General features: G+C 45.7%; 1 protein-coding gene across 2 annotated transcripts in view; it reads left to right on the plus strand.

Annotated features, from left to right (window-relative positions):
• The first annotated feature begins 5,758 nt into the window (after nt 1-5,758).
• Nucleotides 5,759-14,861, plus strand: part of APAF1 (apoptotic peptidase activating factor 1) — a 78,855-nt gene continuing 69,752 nt past the window's right edge. The window contains exons 1-2 of one of the 2 annotated variants that reach the window (XM_075856715.1): nt 5,759-6,205; nt 13,922-14,148. In XM_075856715.1, coding sequence (XP_075712830.1) covers nt 14,011-14,148 — 138 coding nt within the window. In that variant the 5' untranslated portion in view covers nt 5,759-6,205; nt 13,922-14,010. The remainder of the gene's footprint in view (nt 6,206-13,921; nt 14,149-14,861) is intronic. The other variant, XM_075856714.1, reaches the window with a different exon arrangement.

Below are 14,861 nucleotides of genomic sequence, written 5' to 3' on the forward strand. Positions count from 1 at the left end.
GTCACGAGAAAACAATCTCAGAATCGCTTGGATAGGCAAAAGCATTCCAGAGTTATTACCACATAAAGTGACATGTCAGATTTGAAAAAATGGGGCTGGTCCTGAAGGCCAAAATGAGCTCGGTCTTGAAAGGGTTAAGCAATGCTTCTTTCTCATAGGCTTCCTTAGGCTCCATGCACACTAACTTATTTTTTACTGTCCGTAAATACGGGTCCTTGGTCACACGTATTCGACCCGTATTGCACCAGTATTTACGGACCCGTGCCCGTAAATATGGGTCCGGTGTCACCAGTATTCCACCCGTATTTACGGGCACGTTTTCGCTGCAAAATTACACTGCAGTAATCGGCAGCCCTTCTCTCTATCAGTGCAGGATAGAGAGAAGGGGCAGCCCTTTCCCTAGTAAAAGTAGAAGAAATTCATACTTACCCGGCCGTTGTCTTGGTGACGTGACCCTCTCTTGACATCCAGTCCGACCTCCCTCGTTGACGCGGCAGTCCATGTGACCGCTGCAGCCCTTGATTGGCTGCAGCGGTCACATGGGCTGAAACGTCATCCCGGGAGGCCGGACTGGAGGAAGAAGCAGGGAGTTCTGGGTAAGTATGAACTTCTATTTTTTTTACACGTTGATTTATATTGTGATCGGTAGTCACTGTCCCTGGTGCTGAAAGAGTTACTGCCGATCAGTTAACTCTTTCAGCACCATGGACAGTGACTATCCACTGACGTCGCCTAGCAACGCTCCCGTAATTACGGGTGCACACACGTAGTCACCCGTAATTACGGGAGCCCCATAGACTTCTATGGGCCTCCCCGTGCCGTAATTACGGCCTAAAATAGGACATGTTCTATATTTTTCAACGGCACGGACACCTTCCCGTAAGCATACGGGGAGGTACCCGTAGCCAATAGAAGTCCATGGGCCCGTAATTACGGCCCGTGATTACGGGTGTTTTTAAGTTCGTGTGCATAGGGCCTCAGATGTAATGTTCACCCTCATGTTTGGGCTGTGCCCTCATTTGTCATGTTCTTTCTATTGTGGGAACACGTTTTCCCTAACTGTATTTGTACCTGTGTGTATCAAAACCAATAAAAATTTAGAATATGAAAAAAAAAAACGTGTGACAAAGGACCCATATTTACGGCCAGTATTAACGGGAGGAACAAAATATGGTCGTGTGCATGGGGCCTTACCCAGAATTATGTGTTCCTCCGTCCAGTGCGGCCTCCCGGGATGACGATTCATCCAATGTCACTGCTGCAGCCAAACACAGGCTGTAGCTGTGGTCACAGGGGATGAAACACCATCCCAGGAGGCCGGCCTGCTGGCTAAGCGTTGCAGTTTTCCGCAGCGAACATTAAGGGCGAAAAACTGCACCACAATTTGATGTGTTTTTTTTCGACCAGAATACCCTGCGGCGCACAGGGTGGATACACTGCGTGCTGCAGCGTATCCGCCCAGTGTGGACTCAGCCTTGGGCCCTGTTCACAGAGTTTTTGCCACGGAAATCACGGCAAAAAACAGCTGAAATTTACTCCCATTGATTTCAACGGGAGGTGGAGGCGTTTTTTTACCGCAAGCAAAAAAAATAAAAAAAAAACGCTTGCGGGGAAAAAGAAGCGACATGCACTATCTTGAGGCATTTTCCGCCTCAAAAATCCAATTTTTTGCCGCAAGTTTTCTCTTGAAGAAATAGGGAAAAAACACCTTAAAAAACCACGGCAAAAAAAAACGCGTCTAAAATCGCGGCAAACAATGCGTATGGTGCAAAACCACTTTTAAAAAAAAAACAGCTGATTTTTACAGGCAGAATTTTTTGCCTACAAAAAAACTCTGTGTGAACATACCCTAAGGGCATGACCACACATGGCGGAATTCCTCCGCAACTGTCCGCATCAATGCCGCACCTAATCCGGGTTGCGGATTACGGCTGCGGATCTGCACAAAATGTGCAGAAAATTGATGCGGACTAGCTGCTGCGGACTGCGGGAAAAGTGCTTCCCTTCTCCCTATCAGTGCAGGATAGAGAGAAGGGACAGCACTTTCCCTAGTGATAGTAAAAGAAATTCATACTTACCGCCCGTTGTCTTTATGACGCGTCCCTCCTTCGGCATCCAGCCCGACCTCCCTGGATGACGCGCCAGTCCATGTGACCGCTGCAGCCTGTGCTTGGCCTGTGATTGGCTGCAGCCGTCACTTACACTGAAACGTCATCCTGGGAGGCCGGACTGGAGACAGAAACAGGGAGTTCTCGGTAAGTACGAACTTCATTTTTTTTTACAGATACATGTATATTGGGATCGGTAGTCACTGTCCCGGGTGCAGAAACAGTTCCTGCCGATCGCTTAACTCTTTCAGCACCCTGGACAGTGACTATTTACTGACGTCTCCTAGCAACGCTCCCGTCATTACGGGAGCCCCATTGACTTCCTCAGTCTGGCTGTAGACCTAGAAATACATAGGTCCAGCCAGAATGAAGAAATGTCAAGTTAAAAAAGCAAGACGTATCCGCAGCACACATAACATGTGCATGACAGCTGCGGACTTCATTGCGGAACTTAGAATCTCCATTGAAGTCAATGGAGAAATTCCGCCATGAGTCCGCCACTGCTCCGCAACAGACAGAGCATGCTGCGGACACCAAATTCCGCTCCGCAGCCTATGCTCCGCAGCGGAATTGTACGCATCGTGTAAACGAACACTGCTAAATTAAAGTGAAAGTCAATGTAGAAACGGCTCCGCTGCGGATTAACGCTGCGGAGTGTCCGCAGCGGAATTTAAGTGAAATTCCGCTATGTGTGAACCCGCCCTAAGTCCCCATGCTTTGGCCCGTGCATGGCCCCAGAGCTCATTAAAAATAATGGCCGCGGTCATGTGCACAGCCGGCGATTTGCGGATTTTTGCAGGAGGAAAGATTTTGCTCTGCCTGCATGCCGATTTTCGTGGCGTTTTTCGCCCAAGGCCATTGAGCGCCGCGGGCAAAATACGCCAATGGGAGGTCAGAAGCGTAAATGCCCAAAGATAGGGCATGTCCCTTTTTTGTCCCGCGAGCCAGTTTTTCCACTCGCGGGAAAAAAACGCATTTGCCTCCCATTGAAATCAATGGGAGGAATTTTCGGCCGTTTTTTTACGCAAAGAAAACAACTTTATTTTACTCAATTTTACTTTTTTTATTAGTCCCCCTAGGGGACTTCAACCAGTGATCGTTAGATCGCTTGCACGATATACTGCAATACTAATGTATTGCAGTATATCGTGATTCTGACAGGCTTCTATTAAGCCTTGCCGGAGGGCTTATAGGAGCACAAATATGGCGGACCTCGGGGCCTTCATTAGGCCCCCAGGCAGCCATAGCAACCATCACCCCCCCGCGATTGCGTTTCGGGGGGTGCGATGAGTTGTTAGAGGGGGTCGCCCGCCTCTTTCTAACGATTTAAATGCTGCGGTCGCTATTGACCGCGGCTTTTAACGAGTTAAACTAGCGGGATCGCTCGTTACTCTGTAGTGTCGGCTGTAACATACAGCCGACACCGGCATCATGTGGAGCGGGTTCACTCCGTGAGCCCGTTCCATACTTCCCCTACCCGACTTTGGCGTATGGATGCGTCAAATATCGGGAAGGGGTTAATGTATTGGCATAGATCTATATGCCAGTACATTAGCCTGTGTACTGATCGTACACAGGCAGTTGTTAGGACCTACCTATGTATGTTCTAACAATAGGAAATATAGTCAGACAGCCCTGGGGTCCTTCAATGGATCGCAGCATTCAACAGAATAACGTTGGAGGCCGGCGCTGCATTGAAGACAGAGAACACGGGGGTGTTTTGCAGTGCACCCACCATGTGCTCTGTCTTCAGTGCCGGCGCTCATTAGTGAAGCGCCGGCCGCATTACATCATGCTGAACGGACGCGCACACTTGTCATTAGCGGGGCAATGGCTGTATTACACAACCGCTGTCCCGCTCTAACCACAATTACGTGTTACAATACTAAACAGCCACACAGCTTACTATCGAAATACATGAATTAACGGTATTGAACTGTTTGAGGGTGCACGGTATCTAAATAGTATCGGTATTACGATGCTTCGTGCAACCCTACTCAGCCTAAGGGTATGTTCACACGGCCTATTTTCAGAGATAATTGGGGCGTTTTACACCTCGAATTACGCCTGAAAAAACTCCATTAAGCCTACAAACATCTGCCCATTGCTTTCAATGGGTTTCACGATGTTCTGTTCCCACGAGGTGTAATTTTACGCGTCGCTGTCAAAAAACGGCGCGTAAAAAGACGCCCGCTTCAAAGAAGTGAATGTCACTTCTTGGGACGTTTTTCATTGACTATTGAAAAACAGCTCCAATAACGTCCGTAAAATATGCCACGAAAAACGCGAGTAGTTACAAAAACGCCTGAAAACAGCTCCGTATTTTCAGACATATTTTGCTAAGCTGTGTGAACATACCCTTACAGTTAACTAAATTTATGCTGGTGAACATAGGAATTTATCACACTCTGGCACTCGAATTCCAACATTTTATTATTGGAGTTCCGTGGCTACTTATAGGGAGCAATCGCTATAATGGCATATATTGAGAAACCTAAGCAACTATCCAGTACATTCAATGGGGAGGTCTTTTTCAATGAAATCCTCAAATAATGCCATGTTCACATCTGTGTCGTTATGTCTGTTCTGTCACAGGAACAGAAAAATGAAAATAACTGGATATGTCACATGACAGACATCAATTGCGCATGACGAAACAATTGACGTCATGATTTCAGGCATTTGGTGCTGCATTAAGTTTTCCAGGATTTACGGCAGAATCTGCAACCAATGCTCCTCTAACGGAGCCGCCGACGCAGATAAGGCTTCGTTAACATCTGTGCTAGTGCTCCGTTACGTCTGAGCTTTCCGTCGGAATGGAGCCCTGACAGAGACAAACGAAAACCGTAGGTTTGATTTCAATGGTGACGGATCCGGTGACAATGGTTTCAGTTTGTCTCTGTTGTGCAGGGGTTGTTTTGACGGAATAAATACCGTAGTCGACTACTCTATTGATTCAGTCAAAACAACGGATACAAACGGAAACCATTGGCACCGGATGTCACCATTGAAATCAGTGGTGATGGAAACGGAACCCTATGGTTTCCGTGTGTCAGTCAGGGCACCATCCCGACGGAAAGATTACGTCAGAATGGAGCCCTAACGGATATGTGAACAAAGCCTAACAGAGCCTCCAATGCAGATGTGAAAGAAGTGTCATTTATCAGATAAGGCTCTGTTCGCATCTGCGTTGGGGTCCCGTTCTGACATTCCGCCGGAGGTTTCCGTCAGAACGGGACCCTGAACAGACGCAAAAGAAAACCAGAGGTTTCAGTTTCCATCACCATTGATTTCAATGGTGACGGATCCGGTGCCCATGGTTTCCGTTTGTATCTGTTGTGCGCCGGATTCGTCGTTTTGCCGGAAGCAATAGCGTAGTCCTATGCTATTGCTTCTGGCAAAACAACGGATACGGTGCACGACAGAGACAAACGGAATGGGCACCGGATCCGTCACCATTGAAATCAATGGTGATGGAAACGGAAACCTCTGGTTTCCGTTTGTATCAGTTCAGGTTCACGTTCTGACGGAACGTTAGAATGGGACCCCAACGCAGATGCGAACAGAGCCTAAAATTGTTAAACACCAGCACATGGAAAACAAGACCATATACGTATATGCCAAAGGTAGACTGAAGAGCTGCCATTCAATACATTGGCCTGTTGTTTACAAAGATAATCTCCAGACTTGTCCCGTCATGTTACTATATGACTCCTGGAGACATGCCAGGACATAACCCGTGACATTGGATATCACCACAACACCAATAACCTCAGTTCCCCCTCGCATTATACGACCCTCCAGCATACAAGACATGACGTAAGAAGACGTATATGAGCTCGACCGGCATTACAGACGCTCTTCCAGCAGCTTCCAGCTCCCTGAGCGCAGCTACAGGAAATGACTAGCGGTGCTGATAATTAACTCCTGCCTATCTGTGTAGATAAAATAAGACTCTCAATACCACGCCTTGCTGTGCATCCGGTGATTAAGAGGTTAAAAGAAAGGTGGAAACGTCATGATACTGGGGCACGCCGGGAGTTGTAGTCCGTAGCCCGTGGTTGCGGCAGAATGTGAATAAGAAGCTGTAGTTACAGGTGAGGCTATGCGATGTATGCGGCATTTGCGGTCAGGGGTAGTACAGTGTATTCTGGGGCGTAGGACTATAAGTCGCAGGGTTTTCTCTCGTGCTGGTGGGCAGTACTTGTATATGAGCAGCTGGGACTGAACAGGCCACGTTACCAGGAGTCGCATTAGTTGTCATCCACTGAGGGCTCCGCTATTGTGTCACTGTACAATGCATGGAATATATATGTATCTATGGGGGACAGAAGTTCGTCTCTTGCTGCAATGTAATCATCTAACACCATAGATCTCATCAGTCAGATGTGTATAGGGAACATAGAAAAGTGCTAGATGTGGGGGAACTTCCTAATTAATCTACTTCACTCCCCAAACAGTGTAGTAGTTCTTACAACCATTATCCATGGTCCTGCACATGGCCCCCATACCCCCTTAACCCTTGAGTGACCAGCCTATTTTGGGCCTTGACCGAGCAAATCTTTTTGTCACATTTGAAAAGCTGTAACTTTTTTATTTGCTGTGGTGTTTACTTCCTGGTCCTTTTTTTATTATTATTCCCCTGTATCCATATGTAAGGCCTCATTCACACGACAGGGTTTCCCGTTCATAAATCGGCCGGCACCCGGCTGCATTAGGAATAATAGACCCCTAATGGGGCTATTCACACGACCGATTTTTTGACAGCCGGGAAAACCGGCCGTCAAAAAATAGGACATGCTCTATTTTCGGCCGTTTACCCGGCCCCCGTAGAAGTCTATGGGGCCGGGTAATACACGGCCATCACCGGAATGTGTCCCGAGTGACGGCCGGGTTTTCCGGCGCTTGCGCTCTATCTCCTCCTCCTCACAGCGCAGAGTGCATGTGAGGAGGAGGAGTTGATGCCATTCGGACGAATGGCTGTACACTGTGTGGCAGGGCCGGGGTGTACAGCAGGTGGAGGGAGCACTGCGCTGGCTCCCTTCCCCTGCTTGTTTTAAAAGCGCCCTGGCCCGGCGACACCTTCGATGGCGTCGCTAGCTGCGGCTGCTACTACTGTAGCGACGCCACTATAGCAGAGCAGGGAGGTATCTCCCCGCTCTGCTATGTGCTAGCCCCACTTTAGCTCCTTGAAGGAGCGGAATCCCCGTGTTTTAGGGGATACCGCTCCTGGACAGAGCGCTTGATGTCTCTGTCCATATCTGGGCAGTGACATCAGGGGAAACTCCTGAAGCGGAATCCCCGAACACATGGGGATTCCCCTTCAGGAGTTGCCGCTGATGTCACTGCCCAGATCTGCCCGGCCCGGAACAGATGCAAAACTTTATGCAAACCGGCCGGGCAAAATGGCAGATTTTACCGGCCGACACTCGGGTTCGGGTGGGACCCTGTCGTGTGAACCCAGCCTGAGTCGTTATGATTACGGTGATACCAAATTTATATAGTTTTTTTTTTGTTTTTGTTTTGTTGTTTTACTACTTTTGTAACACATTGAAAAATAGTATTTGTTTTTTAGTCGCCATATCCTAAAAGCCATAATATTTGTATTTTCCCGCCAACATAGCTGTATGAGGGCTTATTTTTTCCGGGACATCTTTTAGTATTTATTGATATAACCTTTTGATCACTTTTTATTGCATTTGTTTGGAAAGCAGGATAAACAGATAGCAGAATATTTTTTTTTGCGTTCACTGTGTGGCATTATATTAGTTTTATAGTTCCTGTCGTTACGGACGCGGCGATACCAATGACGTGTAGATCTGTTTTCTTAATAAAGCATATTCTAAGGGGAAAAAATAGTTTTTAAGTTTTTAACCTTGGGATATTTCATTTTTTTATTATAAACTTTATTTTTTGCTTTAACCCCTTAATGACCAGCCATTTTGCACATTAATGACCAAGGATTATTTTTTGTTTTCTCACAGTCGCATTCCAAGAGTCGTTACTTTTTTTTTATTCCGTAGACATAGCCTTATAAGGGCTTGTTTTTTGCGGGACGAGTTGTATTTTGTAATTGTACCATTTTTAGTTGCTTATAACATATTGATTAACTTTTATTAACTTTATTTTAGGAGAGAATTGAAAATAAGCAGCTATTCCAGCATTAATTTTCACGTTATAAATTTACGCCGTTTACTATGCAGCGTAAATAACATGTTAACTTTATTCTATGGGTCGGCACGATTACGGGGATACCAAATATGTAAAGGTTTTATATGTTTTTTTCTACGTTTGCACAATAAAAACCCTTTTAGAAAAAAATTACTTGTTTTTGCATCGCCGCATTCCAAAAGCCGTAATTTTTTTATTTTTCCGTCGATGTGGGCTTGATTTTTGCGGGCCAATGTGTAGTTTTCATTAGTACTATTTTGGGGTACATAGGACTTATAGATTAACTTTTATTTTATTTTTTATGGGGGGAATGGGAGAAAAGAGAGAATTTTGCCGTTGTTTTGACATTTTTTTTTAAAGTCCCACCAGGGAACTTCACTATGCAATGTGCCGATCGCATATATAATGCTTTGGTATACTTAGTATACCGAAGCATTATTGCCGGTCAGTGTAAAACTGACAGGCAACCTGTTAGGTCATGCCTCCGGCATCGCCTAACAGGCAGATGCTGAAGACCGACCTGGGGGTCTTTGTTAGACCCCCGGCTGTCATGGAAACCCGACGGCGACACGCGATTTGTTTGCGGGGGCGCCGATCGGGTGACAGAGGGAGCTCCCTCCCTCTGTCAAACACATTAGATGTTGCTGTCACTATTGACAGCGGCATTTAATGGGTTAAACTGCCGGAATCGGAGCGCGCTTCGATTCCGGCAGTTGCAGCAGGAGCCAGGCTGTGTATAACAGCCATGCTCCTGCCGCTGATCACGTGGGTACAGTGACAGTACCCGCGCCATCACAGGACGGATATATCCGTCCTCCTGCGCGAACTAGCAGCTGCTGAGGACGGATATATCCGTCCTTCGGCGTTAAGGGTGTGTTCACAAAGGGCGGATATGCTGTGTAAAAGCTAACCAAGTTGTGGCGCAGTTTTCTGGTCGGAATGTCCACTGTGGAAATCTGCACATATATAGTAAATAGGATACTTATCATGGCGATGCGTCCCTCTGACGTCATGATGCTCCGCAGCCCTGGGATGAGGTTTCATCCCATGATTGGCTGCAGCGGTCACATGGGATGTAACGTCATCCCAGGAAGCCGACCTGGATGAAACACAGACTTCTGGGTATGTATAAGATTTTTTTTTTTCCTGGGCTGCGTTTTTTTGCGATTCCGCCACTTGTGGGTTTTACCTCCCATTGAATTCAATAATGAGATCCCGCAACAAATAAGCAGCATTTACGCAAATACAATTGACCATGCTGCGGATTCAAAAAACGCACCAAATAATTTCTGAGCGTTTTTTTTCGTTCAGCATTTCGCAGTGTGTGGATGAGATTTGTTCAAATCTCATCCACTCTGGTGCTACTGTATTATGCTGCGGATTTGCCGCAATGAAGTTTGTTGCGGAAAATCCGCAGTATTTACGCCACGTGTGAACTGACCCCCAAGACTTCACCATGCAATCAATGCCTGTCAGTTTAAACTGACAAGTATTCTATTAGGCCCTGCCCTTGTATACACTGATGGCAGACGTGAGGGCCTTTGTTAGTCCCCCGGCTGCAATCGAACACATCCCAACCCTGCAATTGCATCGTAGGGGTGCTGAGGGGTAACAGAGGGAACGCCCTCCGTCTGAAACCTGTTAGATGGCACAGTCGCAATTGACCATGGCATGTAAGGGATTAAACAGCCGATATCCCAGCTGTTAGAGTATGTTCACACGGCCTATTTTCTGACGTTTTTCGGGGCCGTAAACGCCCGAAAAACTGACGAAAAATCGGAAGCAGAACGCCTCCAAACATCTGCCCATAGATTTCAATGGGAAAATGCCGTTCTGTTCCGATGGAGCTTTTTTCAATGCGTTTACGCGTAAAAAAACGTCCGCGAAAAAGACGTGCAGGACAATTTTTGGGACGTTTTTGGAGCCATTTTTCATAGACTCTATTGAAAAAAGCTCCAAAAACGACCGTAAAAAATGCAGCGAAAAATCGCGAGTGGCACAAAAAACGTCTGAAAATCAGGAGCTGTTTTCTCTTGAAAACCGCTCCGTATTTTGAGATGTTTTTGACTCTGCGTGTGAACACACCCTCAGAGTAGGAGCTTGACTCTGTGTTCTGGGCTCATGACACAGCGCCATGAAAAGCACTGTGGCATAGGTACCCTTAATGACTGACTGTGAAAGGTGTAATGGCGGTCATTTGAGGATTAAACCTTTTTCTGTCCATCAGGAAACCATTTAAAAAGACCAATAATAAACTTTGTCCCCTAATTACCTGTGGAATTCTGCTCCGGTGTTTACTTCCCAGTCTGTTGACATGTTGTCTATAGTGATGTCTTGTGACGTTGGCAGGCCATTGCTGTAGCAGGACGTTAAAGAGGCTCTGTCACCACATTATAAGTGCCCTATTTCCTATATAAGGAGATCGGCGCTGTAATGTAGGTGACAGTAATGCTTTTTATTTAGAAAAACAATCTATTTTTACCACTTTATTAGCGATTTTTAGCTTTATGCTAATGAGTTTCTTAATGCCCAAGTGGGCGTATTTTTACTTTAGACTAAGTGGGTGTTGTATAGAAGAGTGTATGACGCTGACCAATCGGCATCATGCACTCCTCTCCATTCATTTACACTGCACTAGCGATATAGATATATCACTATGTGCAGCCTCATACACAAGCCCTAACATTACTACAGTGTCCTGATAATGAATACACATGAAATCCAGCCTGGACGTCATGTGTACTCAGAATCCTGACACTTCTGACTCTTTTCTGTGAGATTCCAGCAAGACACACGCGTAATCTCGCGAGATTACGAGGTAAACGAGATTTCGTTTCCCTTGCTGGAAATCTCACAGAAAAGAGTCAGAAGTGTCAGTATTCTGAGTACACATGACGTCCAGGCTGGATTTCATGTGTATTCATTATCAGGACACTGTAGTAATGTTAGGGCTTGTGTATGTAGCTGCACATAGTGATATATCTATATCGCTAGTGCAGTGTAAATGAATGGAGAGGAGTACATGATGCTGATTGGTCACTGATAGGTCAGCGTCATACACTCCTCTGTACAACGCCCACTTGGTCGAAAGTAAAAATACGCCCACTTGGGCATTAAGAAACTCATTAGCATAAACCAAAATCGCTAATAAAGTGGTAAAAATAGATCGTTTTTCTAAATAAAAAGCATTACTGTCACCTACATTATAGCGCCGATCTCCTTATGTAGGAGACACGGCACTTATAATGTGGTGACAGAGCCTCTTTAAGTCACTATGGACAAATCGCCACGGCAGCTGTTTGCAATTAACCGTTGCTGTCATGTGAAATCATGACGTCATTTTGGACAACCCATCGTCGTGCCTGGAAGTAAAGGTGGACATGCATATGATCTAGCTGTCGGCTGAACGCTTGTTTCTTCCAACTCCACCGTAAGGGTATGTTCACACGGCCAAATTTCAGACGTATACGAGGCGTATTATACCTCGTTTTACGTCTGAAAATAAGGCTACAATACGTCGGCAAACATCTGCCCATTCATTTGAATGGGTTTGCCGACGTACTGTGCAGACGACCTGTTATTTACGCATCGTCGTTTGACAGCTGTCAAACGACGACGCGTAAAAATACAGCCTCGTCAAAAGAAGTGCAGGACACTTCTTTGGACGTTTTTGGAGCTGTTTTCTCATAGACTCCAATGAAAACAGCTCCAAAAACGGACGTAAAAAACGCCGCGAAAACGCCGCGAAAAACGCCGCGAAAAATGCGAGTTGGTAAAAAAACGTCTGAAAAGCAGGGTCTGTTTTCCCTTGAAAACAGCTCTGGATTTTCAGACGTTTTTGTTGACTACGTGTGAACATACCCTAAACGTGCACACTCAGCTCGGTTTATGTTTATTTGAATGAAGAGAGGGGACTCGACCCCTGTATCAGCGGCTTATCTCCCACAGGAGCACTGAAATAGACATATTGAATTCGAATGATTGTCGGTCGCCGATCCCACCAAAATTGATGGGTTTGGATGAGTTTTATCTAATGTGTATAGCCAGCTTAAGTACCGGAGCAGAATTTAAGAAATAAGTACTCCGTGCTGTGCCCATAGAGCTGCTTCCTTCCCACAATCTCCCACTTCACCGATTGTCTGATTGGTCAATCGGCCCCATGTCCTTCCCAGAATGCAGCACTGCTGATAGAAGGATATGGAGATGGACAGACCAATAAGAGAGGCAGTGACTTGAGGGGAGTGAAAAAGAGAACACTATGAGTAGCATCAGTCACAAATCGTGATATTATTCTGCTATATTACAGGTACAAGAATATCTCGCTGCGCTGCTATATTACTGTTAGTAACCCGCTGTGAATTCTGCTGTTATAAGCATCAGTAATGTAGTAGCTCAGCGAAATATTACAGCACCTATAACAGGGGAGCACGATTAGATATACTGTTTTGCTATATTACTGATGCTAATATGGCAGGTGAGATAATAGTATGCTAAAGTTGTAGATAGCAGCATAAGTGGGTGCTCACCCCCCCCCCCCAATCCTAGCAGTGCCGCTTTAAAAAGGTTTTTATGTAAAATAAACATAATCACTGTATAAGTTAAAGTGGTATGTCAATAGGACACACCATAATTGTCTGATAGGTTTGGGTCCCAAAGCTTGGACCAACACCTATCTTGAGATTGGGGGTTCCCTGACACTGTCTCTGTCTAGTCAGATGGCCGCCACGTTCAGACGAGGAATCGGTGCAGAAGTGGTTGGAATTCGCTAAGCTTCGCTGTTTCCTTAGTAGTCAATGGGAGTTCGAGAAACATCCATGGGACCTGCATCTATCAGAAATTTATGGCATGTCTTATGGATATGCCATAAATGTCTGAGATGAAAAAACCCCTTTAAGGCCGGATACACACGAGCGTGTGCATTTTGCGCGCGCAAAAAATGTGGCGTTTTGCGCGCACAAAAAGTCTGCAAAAGGTCCGTGTGACAGCAGCGTATGATGCGCGGCTGCGTGATTTTTGCGCAGCCGCCATCATTATGACACTCTGTTTTTATGTGTGTAGCACGTGGTGCTTTTCTGTTTTCATTCATAGTTTTGACTACTGTAGCACACGGAAGTGCGTCCGTGTGCCGTGCGCGGTTTTCACGCACCCATTGACTTCAATGGGTGCGTGCAGCGCGAAACACGGCCAAATATAGGACATGTCGTGAGTTTTACGCAGCAGACACGCTGCGTGAAAATCACGGACTTTCTGAATGGCCCCATTCAGTAACATAGGTCCGTGCGAGGCGCGTGAAAATCACGCGCGTAGCACGGACGTATTATACGTTCGTCTGAATAAGCCCTAAGTACTATAACTTTTTTAATAAACTTTGTGGTTCAACTTTTTAACATTTTCAAGATTTTTATTTGCTGTCAGTGAATTCTGAGGCAGCAAACCCAAAACTATTCCTGATTTCAGCGGAGAAGTGGATACAACTGCATTGTCTATATACGGAATATAATTGTATACACGTCTCGGTTGAGAGCAGGACTTGCTGTGTATCCGTTTGCTGATTGGAATTAAAAGTTTAAAAAATGTTTTGCGTTTGAGTCCCTAACTAGATGCTGTCAATTTGTTTACCTTCTCTATCATTTTTTGTACAGGTAGCAAGTATTATGCTGATGTTCGCATTTGACTGGAAGTGAATTGAGAACTGCAAGTTATTTAGAAATACTAGAAAATAGATGAGAAAATGGATGAAAGAGCCAAAAGCTTACTTCTTCAGAATCAAGCAGTGTTAGCAAAGGATATCCGATCCTCCTACATCATGGACCATATGATAAGTGATGAGGTCATTTCACCACAGGAGGAGGAAACGGTAAAAAATAAGGTATCTGCCGATTATTTATACTGCATCAATAAGCCCAAAGCTACACTGAAGTTCGCCTTGTAAATGCAAAGAGAGCTGCAGATCAAGTATCATACCGCACAGCTAACCTTTGTATAGTTCTACGATCGGTCAGCTGTATGGCTTTTGTCAATAGCATTAGGATACACAGGCAAAAAAAAACCTGTCCACAGAATAGGTAGTAAATGTCAGATTGGTGGGGGTCCAACCGTTAGTGCCTCTAGAGCAGGGTAGCCCTGTACTCCATTTGATGGTGAGGAGTTGTATGTAGAAATGACCGATCATGAGTGCAATAGGAGGTCAACCATGGCTCTGCACCACTCCATCCCACCGCGACTATCCATAGGAGGAGAAAAAGGGATACTCCGTTCTATCGACTGGTGGAGAGATGATAAATGTTAATAGTGAGAAAACCCTTTTCAGGATGGGCTTCCAAGATTCCTCCGAAGCCATTCTACAACATAGTGGTCTATTTATTTACATTGAGTTAGCCCATGTTTGTGTGGTTCAGAGTGGCGGTGTGGCAGGTGTCTGCTATCGGTATGTGTTACAGAGCTCTTAGTGTAGGGCACAGCAACATTGACTGTAACACACTTTCACGCGGCCAAACGTTGCTGTGTCACCCTGCCTGCTCAACCGGTAATGAACGGCGATGTGGCTGCGTTGTGACCCGAGGTTTGCTGCAACCGTGACAC

This window comes from Rhinoderma darwinii, chromosome 3, assembly GCF_050947455.1.
Source record: "Rhinoderma darwinii isolate aRhiDar2 chromosome 3, aRhiDar2.hap1, whole genome shotgun sequence".
NCBI lineage: Eukaryota > Metazoa > Chordata > Amphibia > Anura > Rhinodermatidae > Rhinoderma > Rhinoderma darwinii.